The 19,262-nt window shown below is 40.0% G+C and overlaps 1 protein-coding gene across 1 annotated transcript in view; it reads right to left on the bottom strand.

Moving 5' to 3' along the window:
• Window positions 1–19,262, bottom strand: part of JMY (junction mediating and regulatory protein, p53 cofactor) — a 54,832-nt gene that overhangs the window by 24,516 nt on the left and 11,054 nt on the right. The window contains exons 2-4 of the mRNA XM_014060768.2: window positions 4,643–4,816; window positions 2,053–2,203; window positions 1,120–1,289 (exon numbers count right to left, since the gene is read on the bottom strand). Of these exons, the coding sequence (XP_013916243.2) occupies window positions 1,120–1,289; window positions 2,053–2,203; window positions 4,643–4,816 (495 nt within the window). The remainder of the gene's footprint in view (window positions 1–1,119; window positions 1,290–2,052; window positions 2,204–4,642; window positions 4,817–19,262) is intronic.

Below are 19,262 nucleotides of genomic sequence, written 5' to 3' on the forward strand. Positions count from 1 at the left end.
AAATATCTTACTGTGCTTGAAAATAGTTGAATGGCCCAATAAAATTTTATAGGTGAAAAAGAGACCCACTCTTCTACACATATTCATGCACCCAATACATATATTGGATAAATACAGCAGAGGGAATTTTAATAGACTGAAATAAAGTACTGCTTTGTATAATCTTTTTTTTCTAAAGTAGTTTTCTTTGCCATATGTTCAAAGTAGTTACATTTGTCTTCATGTATGTTGTTAAAATGCAAATTCAGCAAACATGATGCCACACAAAACTGATTTTTATCATAGTAAATTCAAGCAACATTGCAGTTAAAACAGAAACCCAGTTTCAAAATGTCATCTTTTCAGAATCTATAGGAAACAATACTTTGAGGCCCTAGAACACACCCCAGCCCAAACATAAAATTGAAAGTTTAAACTTAAGTCCAAGCATAACATTGAAGACATTCAAATATATCTAATATATTTGTAATTCTCTAAAGCAGGACTCCCCAACCCCCCAGCATCATACTACCGGGCGGTGGCCTTTTTACAGACAGGCTGCATGAGTTATGGGCAGTCATGCACATGCATGCAGTGCATAGATCAACTAGTCAAGCTTGTGTGCATACGCATGTACACCGACCCATCACTCATGCAGCCTGGTTACCCCCCTCCCCCAAAGCTGGGCCACCAAGTTGCAAAGGTTGGGAAGCAACCATATCTAAAGCATGCTCAATGATATAGGATTTCAGGTTGTCATAATGACAATGGCTGGCAGCAGAACTGCAAGGTAGGATCTAATCTTCCTCCCAGAAAGTTTTCATTTTAATACCACAGATAAATGCCTACCTTTCATATATTTCATATATTTGTGCCTAAGTACTTTAAAAAAAAATAAGCAAGCCTTGTTTAAATTGAAATGTTGCCAGCAAAAAATACCTGAATGACACTGTTGTGAATCAAATAAGAAATTCAGTCTAATAACCTTCTCTTACATAATAGCTCTTAATTAATTTCTAGTCTCTTTTCAAAGCAAATTGTAATCACTAGCCTTGACAGTCCCTGTCAATTATTCTGAAATTTAGCACTACAAAATAATTTTCAAGTTTCCTTTTTGGTTGCATACTCATCAGTTATTACCTCTTCTTTTAATGCATGTTTCTTCTGTTCTAAACATATTTCTTTTGCTCTCATCAATTGCAAAGTATCTTTAGACACTGCATACTGAAGTTTTTCCATTCGTTCCACTGCTGCTGCCCAAGCTGCCTTACCAAACTTTTTCTGGTCTGCTCGCATACGATCATATACAGCTGTAAATAAAATTTAATAGCAGGCTTATCAAACTAGGAAATAGTTTCATTATAAGTCCTATTTAAGTAAATCAACTTCCTCTTTATGCAAATAAAATGTTAAAATCTTCAAAGCAGTAGTTATTTTAATAAAAAAAATGGGATCTTTTTGAAATGTGGTATTTTTATTCTTATTTAATGTATTCTATAGATCGATGCTATTTCATGGTCAAATTATTGGTATTATTTAAAGCAACTAGAGAAAACAGCTGAAACCAATTTGTGGAAAATTAAAAGGGAAATTGTAGAAAATAATTGTTTTTTTTAATTATAGTTTTAGTATAATAAAAAGTTATCAATAGGAAAGAAAGTATCCATAGTTTTTTAATTAAGAACCAATAGCTTATTAATTTATGTTGGTATTGAATTTGTAAAGGAAGAAATCTGAAGGGAAAAAGAAAATTGTAAGATAGTGATTTCAAAAATTAAAATCAATATAAAGTTATTTCCCAAATTTCAATTCCTTGTGTTCAAAGTGGAATATACCCCCCTTAACAGAATGGTGCTAATAATCATATTATATGACACTTTTCCCCACAAAATATCACAGACTGAATAAGCACCTTCAATCAAACCACACCAATTGGTGATTTGAGTAGAGAGTGTTACATAGAACACTAAAGATAATTTGAGAAACTGCAAGGTTGCAAGATTGTTGAACATGTAAAAAAATTTTAGACAACAGATAGCTTTAGCAGCAAATGTAAAATAGCTTGTTCATTACCTTTTTGTGCTTTTGCTGTTATTTCAAAGTACTTTACTGTAAGGTCCTGTATGGATAATACAGCCATATGAGCCTTCCGTTGCCAGTCTGCATCTTCTTTTTGAAGACTTTCAATTCTTCTAGGTCCTAGGTAATCATTTTCTATGGAAATCTGAAAAAAAATCAACTCACTATATCTATCATGAAATAAACAGCAAGGGATAAGTAGTAAACATATAATCTTGCAACAATTATATAAGGATAATTCTTTAAAATATGAACTTTCCTGAACAGCAAAAAAATGTTTGAGAAAATGAAGTAATGGAAATTGGACAAACTTGTTTAAAAATCATTTAGTCCCCCTTTATAATTTTGCTCATTTGCTTATCAAACCTTAAATAGGCATTTTTTTCATGTCCTTTTTCCTATTATTGCAAAGGGAAATGATGGAAACAAGACACTATAATCCAGGGAATAAAAAAAACTAGAGATGTAAAGGCAAAGTAAACAAAGTAAACACATAGAGATATCTGGAAAAAAAAATCTCAACCATCGTCCCTCTAGTTCAGTGATGGCTAACCTTTTCCAAACCAAGTATCCAAAGCGCAAGCGTGCACGCAAATGCACACGTGTGAACCCTGCACATGTACCCCTCCGCGCATGTGCAGCAGAGACCCGAGAACCAGCTGGCCGATGGAAGACGCTTGTGCTTGCATGGCACAGCTGAGCTTGGGCGACAGCTCACATGCCCACAGAGAGGGTACTGTGTGCCATCTCTGGCTCACATGCCATAGGTTCGCCATCATGGCTCTAGTTACTAAATTTTTAAAACACATCTGCCTATTCTTTAAAAGTCTTGCAAATGGAGCAAGCTCCAGGAAACTTGTAGGCATTTAGAAAGAGCATGCATTCTGGATAGGGGCAGGCAAAGGATTTCTATGTTCCAGCAAGACAATAATGCTGGAATATGAAAACAAGAACAGAACAAACAGGGAAAGGAATTCTCTTCGTAGAAAAGTATTTAAAACACTATATTGTACAGCATTTTTGAAAAGCTTGAAAAGGGTGTGGTGACATCCTTTCCTCGCCCCATGTCCTAATCTGCACTGGAAAGGAAACTGAAGAAAACTTTACAGATGACATTAAATTAGAAATTAGTCTCTGTCCAAATATCTACTTCAAGTTTTCCAGGCAGCTAATGTTTTCTGAGCACTTTTACTTGACAAGAATAAACAGTTCCTGTCCCTTACCTTTTGGCAAGTAGTTTGCAGATTATCCACCATAGCTAAGCATTGGGGCATGGGATTTATATTTCATCTCATGGTCATTCATTTTTTCCTTAGTATCTCTTTTCTATCATTGGAAGAGATCTGATAACATGTTAATAGAATAAGACAGCCAATAGCTGCACTTGCAGGTCCTAAACAATCAAAATTCCTGTAATATGTTACAATTTATTGGAAGAATATATTTGGAAGTAAAAGTGGAACTGTTGGCACAATGATAAATAGTTAAGCAAAGAGAATTTTACTTATCTATTTATCATTATGCCATCAGTGCAATTTTTCTTCACAGACTACGAATACAGTAGGCATCCCTAAGGAAATCTAACACATCTATCCAGCTGAAATACTGAGTCGAAAGCTGGGGAACACAGGCAATGGCATGTCCATACAACTTTGGCAGACTCAGTCTAATGAGGTAGGAGACGGAGTTAATCTATTCCTGGATTCTCTCATCAGGAAAATATACATATAAAGAACAGGTGCTTAATCCTTTTTCTTTAACAGGTTCCCAGTACAAAATTAACCATACCAATGCTTATATAAATATGAAAAGAATATTCTTATAGATAACATGCTATTTATATTTAAATAAAAAGTATATTTCAATAGATCTTTCTTCTTATCCTCAAATGATTCAGTGTAATGGAGGTTTGTTACAAAAATGTTTAGTTATGGACATAGAAATAACTGGATGGTTTAGAAGACAGCAGTTATACAAATGAGTTGTAAAGTCAGCAGTGTAGGTCATAACAAATGCCATTTGGCATTTTTTCCCCATTGTTCTGTTGCAACTTAAAACTGAGCATCTAACTGGTAACTCTAATATAAACCTAGAATTTCAAATTTGTTCAAAAAAAAACCCAGCAGTTTTTTTATTTTATTGATCTGTAAAAATTTCGCATCTTGTAAGCACTTAACTGTGAAAGGCTCAAAACCCAGAGAGTATCTGATCCACACAAAATTTCAGTGACTGAGTAAGATATTCCTTACTAAAACCAAGAGTTCAATACTTTAGAAAGTTAGGCCAAATACATTTGTATTCAATGTCCATGATCAAACATCTTTTCTTATAGCCAAGACTTTATTTGCCTTCTTCACAAATAATTTAATCAAGAAAAGAAATCAAAAGGGACTATAAAGCTTAAAAAGGATGAAAAGTCATTCTTGTACTTCTAATTTTGATCCAATCTTGGACACAAATTTTTACAGCTTCAGAAAGTGTGGCAAACATTCAAAGATGTTCAAAATATCACATGGGATGAAATATTATTGGACTTGCTATGATATCCAATAATATTTTACAGTGTATATTGCTGATTTTGTACCTTTATTTGCTGTCTTCTGAGCATAGCAAGTTCCCTCATATCTCGGAATGGCTGCAGTAAATATTGATAGAGTTCTGTGGTGGCTTCAGCAAGGCTACCATATGCATCATCTTCCATTTGATATAATTCCAGCAACTCCACCATGCTTTCTGTATTCTTGTGTTTTTCCAGAAGCTGTGCAAAAATAAAAGAAAATATTAAAGTATTATTAAATTTAAAATATAAAAGCATTATCAAACCTTATGAAATCAGGCATAAGAGTTCATACATTTGGTTACAAATATTCATCCTATTATCTCAGTGTATGATATTGATCTCTTGATCCCACTCTATATTTTTGTTAAATTATAAAACTAAAAATAGCTAAGATATTTGATCTCTCCCCCCCTTTTTTTATTTGAATACCATGGTACCAAGTATTAACTAGTGGTAACATTTATTTATTTGTTTACTTATATTGCTGTTCCAATCCAGCAGAACTGTGGCCTTTTAAAGATAATACATTATTTACAAAAAGCTTTTTCATGTAATAAGTTTGATTCATACAGGATATTGTCCAGCTACAGAACTTTCTACTTAATTATGCAAAGATAATTTTCATGGAATTCAGGAATTGGTCAGTCTCACCACCCAGAACAGTAAAAAATGCAAACCAGCATCCATTCTTAGACGGTTCACCTAAGATTTATTTTTATCCCATTGCACAGACATCCATGAAAGGGGGAGGGATGAAATGAGCATTATGATGTGTTGGTTCAAAAGTCACAACTTATGTACTTGTGTCAGATTTTGGATGGAGTTTGCATTATGATGTCATTGTGGGTATTCTTATTCTGACACTATCTTGGCTTGTTGCAGATATTGCTGACACATAGATAGCTGTGCATAGGCATCTGTGCATAGAAACATATACATGCACAGAACACTCAAAGATACCATGCAAGAAGAAAGCCTGGATGAGGTTTAGTAAGCATGTAAGAATCTTCCTTTTCCAGTAATAAATGAACCCATTTTAATATACATAGTAAGCAGGAGAGAGAGAAGGTCCTCTATGTTAGTCCTTATTATACTTACTTTATATTATTTATATTTATATTATGTTTTAATTGGAGGACAAGAAGAAACTTAAAACTATTTAAAATTAAAACCTGGATAATATTCTATATAGGTTGTCAGCTAACGATGGCAATTGATAACACTTGTCTGTTGCTGAATAACATGGTTGTAACGCACAATGTCGTATGACTGTATCAATTTACAACGGCAGTTCCGGCAGTTGCAGTTGTTAAGTGAATTCCATACAGCATTAAACACAACATCATGTGATTGCAGTTTGCAACTTCTTGCTGGATTCCCCACTGACTATGCTTGTTGGAAGCCAATGTTGAACTTGCAAATTATGATCACATGTCCTGAAACCATCATAATTGTGAGCCAGTTGTCAACAGCTCAAATCATGATATGACTCAGGAATACTGCAACTGTAACTTTGATGATTTGTCTTAAGTCTCCTTGTTCAATACCACTGTAACTTCAAATAGTTGCTGAATTAAAGATAGTTAACCTAGGACTACTTGTAATTACCAATAGTTAGTTGGTGCCTTATGTAGCAAGCACTTTACGACTGACTGTTAAATAAAATTTATAACCAAAACCTATTCAGGCTATGGACAACAGCTCTTTATCATAGTTCCTTCATAGTGTATTTCTTTTCTTTTAATCCACTGATTCAACAATACTTACTAAAGCAATTAAGATTTTAAATCCTAAACAGGAAATAGCTAATTAATCGGATTAACTATGCTAATAATGTAACATAATCAATATAAAACTAGAATATACACTAAACAGTTTAGTTTTTCCTATAACATGAAAGTATATGAAAGTATATTTAAGATTTATAATTAATTCCTGTTATTAACAATAAAGAATCAAAATATAGGTAAATCCAAAACTCATGACACAACTGAGCCCAAATTTTTTGTTGCTAAGTAAGACAGTTGTTAAGTAATTTTGTCCCATTTTACAACTTTTCTTGCCACAGTTATTAAGTGAATCATTGCAGTTGTTAAGTTAGTAACATGGTTGTTAAGTGAATCTGGTTTCCTCATTGACTTTGCTTGCCAGATTGACCCCAGAACATAGCAACTATCATAAATATGAGTAAATTGCCAAGTGTTTGAATTTTGATCATATGACCATGGAAATGCTGCAATGGTTTTAAGTGTGAAAACGGTTACAAGTCATTTTTTTCAGTGCCATGGTAACTTCAAATAGTCACTAAATGAATTGTTGTAAGTTAAGGACTACCTGTACCTAAACACCCACTATTTTACACAAATTGATAGAAAAATGTCTACATGGTATGCACCAATGTTCAAGATATACTCACAGAGGAAATCACTATTCTGGACGAGCAGTTAAAAGGAGGCAGATTATAGATGTAAGGCAGCTATAGCCACATCCATTTAAAAAAGCAGCCTTCAGATCTAATGGAAATGAAATGCAAGCTCTGCAATTTTTGGAAGCCTGACTTGACTGTGGGACTGCTCAAATATATAAACCTGCCTTTCCTTTCTAAATGAAGTTCCTTAACATTTGCTTGTTTAAAGAATTTACATGGCCATCCAACTCAAACACTGCAACTTCTGGATGACATACAATACAGTCTCTCCCCATCCCCACCTCAAAGCAAGATAAAGAATTTCAGCCTTTGTGAAGACCAACAGGCTCAGGGCCAGATGTATTTGGGGGGGGGGGATAGGTAGAAACTGTTCCAGATGACTGGTGTCACAGTGGAAAAGGCATATGATCCTTTATGAGTAGCTTTGTGATCTAAGACTAATTCTTAACTCAAATCTTTTATCAGAAACACGAGAATGCTGGCTGTAAAACATCATTTTATGAGTACAAATATTCTCTCACAATCTGAAATCTAAACACTGCAATAAAGCACAATCTTCAGATAAAAGCTGAATTAATACTATAGGACTGCAACAATAATAATTCTGAGGATTTTACGATAAAAAAATTGAACATGAGTCGGAAACACAAGCAAGATTTAGTTTAAATACTAACAAACACCTAAAGCAGCAAAGTGGGAAAACTCTTGAATCCTTTATTATTATATTTTAGTCCACTCTAAGGAGCTTGGAATGAAATCCATATCCCTGTATTTTTCCTTTACAGATAGTCTTCGTTTAGCTACCACAAATAGGACTGGCAGCTCAGTTGTGAAGTGGTCACTAAGTGAAATTGCATTTGTGCTTATGATCTTTCTTCAGCTTTGCTTTGTTTTACAGGCCTGCAAAGTTCATAAATGCAATATTGCAAACTTAATTTTTCATAATCATAACTGTGACTGGTCACTAAACAAGACAGTTGATAAATAAGGATTACTTTTATAATCCCATGAGAAAAAGGTTAAAAACACAAGAGTGTCTGTTATGCCTACTTCTTGGTCAGATAATGTTTTGGCCATTATTGAAGATAAAGCTGTCTCTTTACTTTCTATTTTCCCTTCTCTATTTTATTCTGACAATAGCATTAATATATAACACCCTGTTTATTCTCTACCTTTCTATAACAATAATATGTATGTATAATTTATTTAGATTTAGAAAATATATATAGTCACCTACTAGTTCTCAGCAACTCTAGGCAGCTTACAAATAATAAAAGCACAGTATAGAAAAAGAAAATAAAAAACAATAAAATAAAAAACAATAACCTTCCACCCAGCCCCAGCGATAACACCACAATTGATCCAGTGATTCAGTCATTAAACAAATTGGTTACTAAGTGAAAATACATGACCATGATTGTGTTTACAAGTTTATTTCAGATTTGCTTTATAGAATCAGAGGGATATGACCACACATAGCCAGGTAAGTCATAACAGCAGAATACACACTGAAAGAAATGGGCTAGAGCTGGCTTTTTGTTTAGGAACCTTCTTAAGAAGCAAACAGAAGCCTTTAGGCTGAAATGAATTAGGGTTTTTCAGGAAATCTAAGACAACTGAACTGAGCTTGCCCTTAGCACTTTAACTGCAAACGGTCTCTTTCCAAGACAGTTGCTAATAGGTAATCAAGGACTACTTGTATTCAGCCAGTTTTACTGCAGCCGCGCGAGCGATTGTGGGTGCACCTCGGTACACCCACGTTACACCTATCCTCCGCGAGCTGCACTGGCTACCGATCGGGCTCCGGATACACTTCAAAGTGCTAGTTGTAACTTATAAAGCCCTTCATGGTATTGGACCTGGGTACTTGAGAGACCGCCTGCTGCCAATTACCTCCCAAAGACCCATTAGATCACACAGGATCGGCCTCCTCCAGGTTCCGTGTACCAGCCAATGCCATCTGGCTACCACCCGGGGGATGGCCTTCTCTGTGGCAGCTCCGGCCCTTTGGAACAAACTCCCCGCAGAGATTCAGACCCTCACTTCTCTCCAGGCCTTCTGAAAAGCTGTCAAAACCTGGCTGTGCCGGCAGGCCTGGGGTTGATGAGTTCCCTTCCCCTCTCGACCTGTGTGGCTGTGTGACTCTTGGCTATTTTAACTACTTGTATTGTACTCTGTGTTCCCTTTCCCCCCTTGAGTTGTTCGCCGCCCTGAGTCCCTCCCGGAATAGGGCGGCATATAAATAAAACAAATCTCAATCTCAACCTCAAATTACAAAAACTTAAGAAAAATAAGATACTGCTAGAAGATAATAAATCACTTTCCTGTCTTCAAGTCTCTCAGAAAGCTCTTATTTACATCTCTAAGCCTAAAATATTTTCTTTTTTTTTATGGATAGCTGGTCACATTACAAAACAAAGCATTTTTTTATTTTAAAAGTAATGTTGATTGGGAGTTATAAACCCAAACATATATGGCTTGATATATATTCTGCATCAAGCTGGTTTTGCCTGTATGTGTGTATGTGTCCTGTCTGCAACAAAGCAATAGCAATATAGCAATAGCAGTAGACTTATATACCGCTTCATAGGCCTTTCAGGCCTCTCTAAGCGGTTTACAGAGAGTCAGCATATTGCCCCCAACAATCTGGGTCCTCATTTTACCCACCTTGGAAGGATGGAAGGCTGAGTCAACCCTGAGCCGGTGAGATTTGAACCGCTGACCTGCTTATCTAGCAGTAGCCTGCAGTGCTGCATTTAACCACTGCGCCACCTTGGCTCTTAAGGGTAGATGGGTAGATAAGCAACTTATCTACCCATGTCAACCATGTCAACTCTGTAAGCAAGTCTCTGAAATTAAATATCTGAAAGGTCAAGGTTCATTACCAAACTGGCATGAAGATTTGCCTCGTCTTACTCCCAGCAGATACAGACATAGATTCTGTATCTTGACACTAGTCCACACCTCAATGTCTAAATCTGAAAACAATGAAAATCTGAAAAATTCAGAAATGGATAACTTGCAAGATACACTTTGGAGCAGAAACTTCAATGTAACTAGTACTTGAAACACAGATTAGATAGGTACATGTTACAAATAGATGTTTTCAGATTTCAGAAGGTACATTTGAAACATCCACCAAAATAAATTTTAGATTCTCCATGATTGACCTGAAGTAGCTCAATAAAATAAAATAAAATAAAATACTAATATTCCAATGAAGTATAAGAAACAGAAAGAAAATTGTCGTATTATAAAACTTCTAATTGCAGAGAAATATGGGAATTAAGATAGAGCTTAATCTTCATGTTTGTGAGATGGAAACAATGGTAGAAATAAGTCTGCAACCAAATGCAATTTAAAAAGTCTAATGAAGAAGTACATGTACCGTTGGGCAACCCTAAATTTGGGCCTTATATATCTCTGCTGTCAAAATTGTGCTGGCACTCAGTTTCCTTTGAGATGTTGGCTATCATCTTTAAATCCTACATCCTATGGGACCAAAGTAAAGTAGCCCTCAACTTACAACTGTTCATTTAGTGACTATTCAAAGTTACAATAGCACTGAAAGAAGTGATTTAAGACCATTTTTCACACTTATGACCATTGCAGCATCCCCATCATCACATCATCAAAATTCAGACACTTGGCAACTGACTCATATTTATGACGGTTGCAGCGTCCTGTGGTCATGTGAATACATTTTGTGACTGTCTGACAAGCAAAGTCAGTGGGGAAAACCAGATTCATTTAACCATTGTGTTATTAATTTAACTACAGCAATTCATTTAACAACTCTGGCAAGAAAGGTCGTGAATTGGGGCAAAATTCATTTAACAAATGTCTCACTTAGCAACATAAATTTTGGGCACAACTGTAGTCGTAAGTCAAGGACTACCTATATCAGTTAGACCTCCTCTCTCTAAAGGTATCTGCCTGTCTCAACAGAACAGGTAGGGTAGGCATGTTTCAGGTTCCTTTTCTTAAACATCATCCCTTGTGGGTCCTGGAAGCTTCGCCTTTGCAGTCCCCAGAAGACCTCCCCTGGAGATTGAACTCTTTTTAAACTTCCAGAAAGCACTCAAGACCTGGCTCTTCCCCCAGACATTGAGATTGGATAGGGTCATAATGGGAGGAGAAAGTGTTGTGGTGTCAGGTTTTTCTGTTTTTCCTAGTTTTGTATTGTTCTGGTTTTAGCATTATGCTGTTTTACAGTTTGTTTTTTAATATGGATGGCTATACTAATGTTTTAAATAAATAGTTTTAGTGCCAAGTCACAAGACCAAAACTACAGAAAATAATTCTAAGAGCAACTTTTTCCCCGGGTTTGTAGGGCTCTAGATACCAAAAATTCATTCCTGCTTTAATTTTCTTTTATGTAAGTGAAAAGAATTCTATGTGCTCTCACAAACTTTCAATATATCAATAAATAATGTTAAAAGTAGGAAGATAGGAAATTTCTGACTCAATTTCTTACGAAAGAGGAGAATGCCTAGGTTTTGATAATGTATGCTTTTTTCCATTTTAATGTTTGCATGGGCAATTTAATATGCTCTATTTTATGTACTTTTATATTACAATTTTGCTCTATATAAGATAAAATAGTAAATTGTCTTTTGTTCTCATTTATTATCCTTCAAAATACAGGATAATAGACTATTATAGGATAACTATTCCTGATATGGAAGTTTTTTGGTGATTATTCAGTAAATCATATCAATCTCAAACATTTTGGTGAGTTTTAAATTGTCTGGAAGATATAATAAATTGACATCAATCTTATATGATGATGATGTCATCCATTCAGTTACAACTGAATCTTGGCCAACCATATGATTAGTAAGCTGAAGGTTTACTTCCTTCTTAAATACAAATTCTCTTGCCTGCAATAGACTAGAATGAAAGAATGCCACGCCCCGGATAGAGTTAGCCAATCAGAGTATTACAGAGAGAATAATCAGTTATAATCCATTTTAATATAGTTTTAATTAAAGCCTTGGGGAAGAAAGGAGAAAGAATATAAACACTTCCTCCCTAGCAGTGCCCATGTCTTTTCACACATATAAATTAGACATATTTAATTTTACAAATTTTACAGGTTTTCTTCACTGCCACAGTAAAGATCTAAACCAGGGGTAGTCAACCTTTTTACACCTACCGCCCACTTTTGTATCTCAGTTAGTAGTAAAATTTTCTAACCGCCCACCGGTTCCACAGTAATGGTGATTTGTAAAGTAGGGAAGTAACTTTACTTTATAAAATTTCTAAAGCAGAGTTACAGCAAATTCCTACCGCCTACCATGAAAGCTGGAACGTCCACTAGTGGGCGGTAGGGACCAGGTTCTGATCTAAATCTTTCAAGCAAATCAGAAAACATGACAACCTCTAAATAATGTATTAAAATTATGAAGTTCCACAGCAATAAAAATTAAGTCATATAAAATGGAAAGCTGCCATATAAACAATAAAGATCTAAATTAGCCCTGCAAATCTGAGGGAGAGAATGAGAACATGAAGGCCATAAAATTAGTCATTCTACATTAATGACAATTATAAACATTAGAGAAAAATATTAAGACTTATCAAACAAACCACTGTCAATTCTTATACATACACCCTGTTATGGAATATTGCAATGACCATTGTAAAATTGGTAAAAAAGATGAAAAAATATAAATGAAAAAAAATGATATTTTATGCTATTTTTTATTTATTTATTTATTTATTTTTATTTATTTATTATCAAAATTTATACGCCACCCAATCCCAAAGGACTCCGTGCGGCTTACAAAAAAGAGAGAAAAAAAGAGAAGAAGAAAAAAAAGACAGTTTAAAATCACAACACCACATACATTCATTCTAATCGGGGCTGGACCTCAACAATGAGGTCAACAGCCCCAGGCCTGCCGGAACAGCCAGGTTTTTACAGCTTTCCTGAAGGCCATGAGAGTGGGTATGGTCCAGATCTCTGGGGGTAGCTGATTCCAAAGAGTTGGAGCAGCCACAGAGAAGGGTCTCCTCCGGGGGCTCGCCAGCCGACACTGTCTGGCTGACGGCATCTGAAGGAGGCCCAATCAGTGGGATCTTATTGGCTGCTGGGAGGTATGTGGCAGTAGGCGGTCTCGAAGGTACGCTGGCCCTAAGCCATGTAGGACTTTAAAGGTAATAACCAACATCTTGAATGGCATCCGGAGACCAATTGGTATCCAGTGCAGCTCACGGAGGACAAGTGTAACGTGGGTGTACCTCGGTGCACACAATATTGCTCGCACGGCCGCATTCTGGACTAGCTGGTCTCCGAATGCTTTTCAAGAGTAGCCCCATGTAGAGCGCGTTGCAATAATCCAGCCTTGAGGTGACAATGCCGTGAGTAACCGTTTGAAGTGCCTCCCGATCCAAATAGGGCCGCAATTGGTGCACCAGACGAATCTGGGCAAACGCCTCCCTGGTCACAGCTAGTAGATGATGTTCCAGTTTCAGCTGCGAATCCAGGAGGACCCCCAAATTGCGGACCCTCACTGAGGGGCGTAAATTTTCACCCCCCAGGGTTAAGGATGGATTTCAGGGACAGCATCCAAAGCCACTCAGTCTTATTGGGATTGAGCACAAGTTTGTTCACCCCCATCCAGATCCTAACAGCCTCCAGGTATCGGCACATCATGTCCGCCGCTACACTGAGCTGGCATGGGGCAGAAAGATACAGTTGAGTATCATCTGCATATTGGTGGTACTTTATCCCATGCTGTCGCATGATCTCACCCAGCGGCTTCATGTAGATATTAAATAGGAGGGGGGACAAGACTGAACCCTGTGACACACCATATTTGAGGGGCCCAGGGGTCGACCTTTGCCCCCCGACCAACACCGACTGCGACCTGTCAGAGAGGTAAGAGGAGAACCACCGTAAAACGGTGCCTCTCACTCCCACCTCTCCTAGGCGTCGCAAAAGGACACCATGGTCGATGGTATCGAAGGCCGCTGAGAGGTCAAGAAGCACCAGGATAGAGGAATGTCCTCTATCCCTGGCCCGCCAGAGATCATTGGTCAGGGCAACCAAAGCGGTTTCCGTGCTGTACCCAGGCCTGAAACCAGAATGAAAGGAGTCTAGATAATCCGTTTCATTCAAAGTCCGTCGGAGTTGAAGCGCCACCACCTTCTCAACAACCTTCCCCAAAAAAGGAAGGTTGGAGACAGGACTATAGTTTTTCAAAGTAGCTGGGTCCAGGGAAGGCTTCTTGAGGAGGGGTCTTACCACTGCTTCCTTTAATGGTTGCGGGAAAGACCCCTCCTGCAAAGATGCGTTAGTAATCGTCTGGAGCCAGCCTCGTGTCACCTCTCTGCTGGTCGAAACCAGCCAGGAGGGGCACGGGTCCAATAAACAGGTGGAGGCACTCATCGCTCCCATGGCCTTGTCCACTTCCTCAGGGTGACAAATTTGAACTCATCCCAGAAAATCCGATTAAGACTAAGCCTTGGCATCTCGGCTGGTACTGCCCAAGTGGAGTCCAGGTCTGTCCGAATCTGAGTGATTTTATCCGACAGAAACTGAACGAACTCCTCAGCTCTTCCCTGCAGAGGTTTCCCCGCCTCCTCATCTTTCAGGAGGGAGCAGGTCACCCTAAACAGGGCAGCTGGGCGAGATTCCGCGGATGCAATAAGAGCGGAAAAATGCATACATTTGCCACCTGTATCGCCACTAGGTAAGTCCTGATAAAGGCTCTTAATGGTGATCGGTCAGATTCAGAGTTACTAGCCCTCCAACGTCGCTCTAGGCATCTCTTTTGGCGCTTCATCTCCCGGAGTTCCTCGGTAAACCAAGATGCCCTCCTGGATCCACTGCCGCGGAGAGGCCTCAAAGGCGCAATCCGATCCAGTGCTTCAGCTGCCGCAACGTTCCAGGCAGCGACCAAAGACTCGGTCGAATTGTGGACAAGGGAGTCAGGTATCTCTCCAAGCTCCCTCTGAAATCCCTCCGGCGCCTGGGGCGGAACCACTTAATCGGCTCCATCTCCCTGCAATGGGGGAGTAGTGTCCTGAAGTCAAGCCTCAGCAAGGAGTGATCTGACCATGACAAGGGCGAGGTCTCTATTCCCCTTAACTCGAGATCACGTCTCCACTGCCCCGAGAGAAATACAAGGTCAAGCGTGTGTCCTGCTCTATGAGCTGGACCCTGAACTACCTGGGTCAAGTCCATGGTTGTCATGGAGGCCATGAACTCCTGTGCCCCATCTGAGTGATCACCAAGAGACGGCAGATTAAAGTCCCCCATAAAGTACCATTAGTCTGGGGAACTCCACCGCCAACCCGGCTACTGCCTCTAGCAGCACAGGCAGGGCTGTCGTGACGCAGCTGGGAGGTAGGTACGTCAACAGCAAGCCCAATTGAGCCCATAGGTCCAACTTCAAGAGGAGAGACTCACACCCCACAATCTCTGGGGCAGGGATCCTGCGAGGAACTAACGACCTTCAGACGATAACTGCTACTCCCCCACCCCTTTTCTGGTGTCATGGTTGGTGGAGCACCTGGAACCCATCTGGGCACATTTCTGAGAGGGGGACTCCTCCCTCTTGGTCCAGCCAGGTTTCGGTTATACATGCCAGGTCTTCCTCCTCGTTTAATATTAAATCCCGGACGAGGGGAGCTTTGTTCACAACCGACCTGGCATTTAGCAGCAACAACCTGAGACCAGGGCCCTGAACTCCTCTGCCACCAGGTCCTTGAGTTGAGCCTGAGGGGCCGGAACAAGGAATCGCTGTAATGTAGCGAGTCCTTCTTTCCCGGTAATGGCTAGCCCTACAGCTCCTGTCATATCTGCCCCTCCCAGTCGTAACCGAAATGCTCCGACATCCCCCCATTCCCGTAGACCCCCTCCCCTCCCCCATGGCCCCCATTCTTCCCGGCAGGCCACACGTACCATTCACTCCAGGACGGGAGGCGAGTCTGGGCCCCCATCCACTTCTGCTTCTGCACTCAGTGGAGGGGATTCCAGGTCGCACTCCCGATCCTATCATACTCACCAATGAAACACTCTCTTCAGACACACCCCACAATAGTTATTAAAATACAATAATACAATAATTAAATTAAAAGTGGGCACATTCTCTCTCACATTCATATACTCATATACCCAACAAACCAGCTAAAAATGCAGTTCCTAAATCCACAGGGAAGGCGCTCAGCGCGAGTCCGAGGCGGCTGGAGCCGGTAGTAGTTTGGGGGGGGTTCCTCGTTCTTCTCCCCTGCGGGGCCTGGAAGTAATGTAGGAAGTCTGAGGCGGCTGGGGCAGCTGGGGGGGCAGGCTCCCCGTCCTCCTCGTCCTTGTCCTCTCTCTGCAGAGACTGCCCAGGTTGATGACTCCCCGTGGGATTCCGGTCAGTGTGTTAAAGGATGGGAGAAGCTTCTCCCCAAGTTCTAGAGCTTTGCTCTTGAAGACCTCTTCACCCATCAGGTAATACGAAGACAGAAGTCCCCCAACGTAGCGGATGTTCACTTCAAATAAGGAAGCTTCGCCATTCACATTCAAGTCAAAGCTCTTCTCCACCCAATCTTTGGCTTCCTGGAATTCTTCCTGCAGCTCCATGACGTACAGGGTATCCAAACATGTTCCTGATGTGTCCGTTTCTTGTGAGAGGTCTCAGTTCGTTTTTTCCCCAGAGCGAACTGCTTGTAGTTATCCCAAGCAAATTTCATCATCTCCTTGATCTTCAGCCGCCGGACGCGGGTGTCGGGCTCCTCGGTGCCGCCTCTGCTGCCACCCAGCAGCGGATGGTGGAGGCACTGCCGGAACGCCACGTAGTTGAAGAGGAACGGGGCCCGCGTCTGCTGCAAGTGGGGAGCCAAGGCGCCCTGCTTGGTGGGCGGGAGGCGCGGCGGCTGGGTCCGTCGGGAGGCTGGTTCAGAGTGCGCGATGGCAGGCGGGTGAGGCGGGTCGCGGAGGTGGTGTGAGAGCGGCGGCGGCAGGGCGGCGGGGCTGGCGTTGGGGGGCAGGTGGCGGACCAGGCCGGGTCCTGGCGGAGGGCTGCAGGGGGCTTCCAGCTCGGCTCCGGCGTGGCAGGAAGAGGCGCTTGACGCGGGAGGAGTCCGGCAGATTCAAATAAAGTGCACAATTATATCCAAATAGCTTGTCAAAATATATTGATAATATGTTGTAAACTATAGAATCCAACAATTGATATGTCAGATTTTTCCAATGAATAAGTTTAAATTATTCAAAGAACAGAACAGAAATATTTTATACAGTTGGTATAAATAAAATTGGACACACAAAGAAATTGTCTCCAGTGAATAAACTCTCAGTGTACATGTCAAATAACAGAATAATAATCATCATAATAAAAAGAGGTAGTAGGGAAGACGAGAAGGATAATAATAATAATAATAACAACAACAACAACAACATCATACTAAATGAGTAAATATACTTAAGGCAGTACTGTGGGAACAAGGCGTTTTGCAGAGTAATGGCACAAGGGGGAAAACTGTTTCAATATCTTGTTGTTCTGGCATGCAGTGCCCTGCAGTGGCATCCAAAGGGAGGAGTTATAACAGTTTATGTCCAGGATGTGAGGGGTCTGTAGATTTTTCCTCAGCCCTCCTTCTGACCAATGCAATATACAGGTCCTCAATGGAAGGCAGGCTGGTTGCAGTTGTTCTTTCCACAATCCTAACTATATGTTGAAGTCTGTACCTGTCCTGTTTGGATGCTGTACCAAACCAGACAGTTATAGAAGTACCAATGACAGGCTCAATAATTCCTCTGTAGAACTGTATCAACAGCTCCTGGAGCAGTCTGAACTTTCTGAGTTGATGCAGGAAGAACATTCTTTGTTATGCCTTTTTTAATGATGGCTCTAATGATAGGTGTCTGTTTCAAATCCTGAAAGATTATAGAACTCCAAAACTTGAAACATTAGCAGAACTTATTGTTTGCCATTATTCCCTAAATTATGAACTATTACTATACCATCATTATCTAATATGAGAGGCAGTTTCTCTATAAGATTTAATGAATAGTCTTTTCCCTTCTATTGCCTAAAATCCTTTACTGAAATGCCAAGAAATGAAGCAGAGATTTTCTGCATGCAAATCTTCTTCCATTTATCTGGGTAATGATCCTACCCTATTAACAAGAACAATATGAGTTTTGTCATTTGAAGATGCCAGGTCTTCAAACAACAGAAAACATTTCTATTTTTTCTATCTTAATTCACTCTGAAATACATGACATAACAAAATAAATCTGAAACAGCCTTTATTTTGTTAATTTAATTAAAACTACTATTACTTCTATTATATATACAATATTCATGGATGAGAGAAGAGAACCTGGAATTGATGGTCCTAATATGAGACGGGATATATGAAATGTAAGAGGGAACTATTGATAGACAGAAGACCTGAATTCACATTAACTGAGTCACAGCTAGTTAATCAATGCTTCAACATAGTGAAAAGGAAGTTGCTCTCACATCTTGGGATAGACCAACTACTTATTACAAGATTTGGAAGCCAATCCCTGAAACTGGAACATCACTGCCACCCTCTCCATTACAGAGCACAACAGCTAATGAGGCATAAGATACTGAACAAACTAGCTAGAGACCAATTACCAAGGCTCAGTAAGAAGTACCATCAGATGAGTCACTGACAAAAGGGCGAACGACAAAACCATGCCCGACTAAACCGCACCCAACTAAACCGCGTCGCTGATGTCATCAACAGGGCGACAACAGCGCGGAGAAAGAAGCACGCTGTAAACCCTAAACCTAAACTTAACCCCTAACCCTAAACCTAATCCTAAACCTTACCCTTAACCTAACCCTAACCCTAACCCTAACCCTTAACCTAACCCTAATCCTAACCCTTAACCTAACCCTAAACCTAACCCTTACCTTAAGTTAAATCGGCTTTCTTTTGACGCGCTATTTAAAGCACCCTTCTTTCTCCGCGCTGGCTGTTGTCGCCGCATTGATGACGTCAGCGACGCGGTTTAGTCGGGCGCGGTTTTGTCGTTCACCCTTTTGTCGGGTCACGCCATCAGATAACATGCTAGAAGATGCCAACAGAGTTCTCAAAACAATCCCTACTACCCAGTGGTGGGTTGCGGCGGTACGGGTGTACCGGAGCCTGCCCAGAGCACAAGGTACCGTTCCGGTACGGTGCTCCAGAGGGCTGACCCGCCCGCCCAAGCTCACCTGTCCTTTAAGCCGTTGGTGT

Source organism: Thamnophis sirtalis, unplaced genomic scaffold (genome assembly GCF_051295495.1).
Source record: "Thamnophis sirtalis isolate CommonGarterSnake01/CBP01778 unplaced genomic scaffold, rThaSir2_p1.2 scaffold_5, whole genome shotgun sequence".
Classification (NCBI taxonomy): Eukaryota; Metazoa; Chordata; class Lepidosauria; order Squamata; family Natricidae; genus Thamnophis; species Thamnophis sirtalis.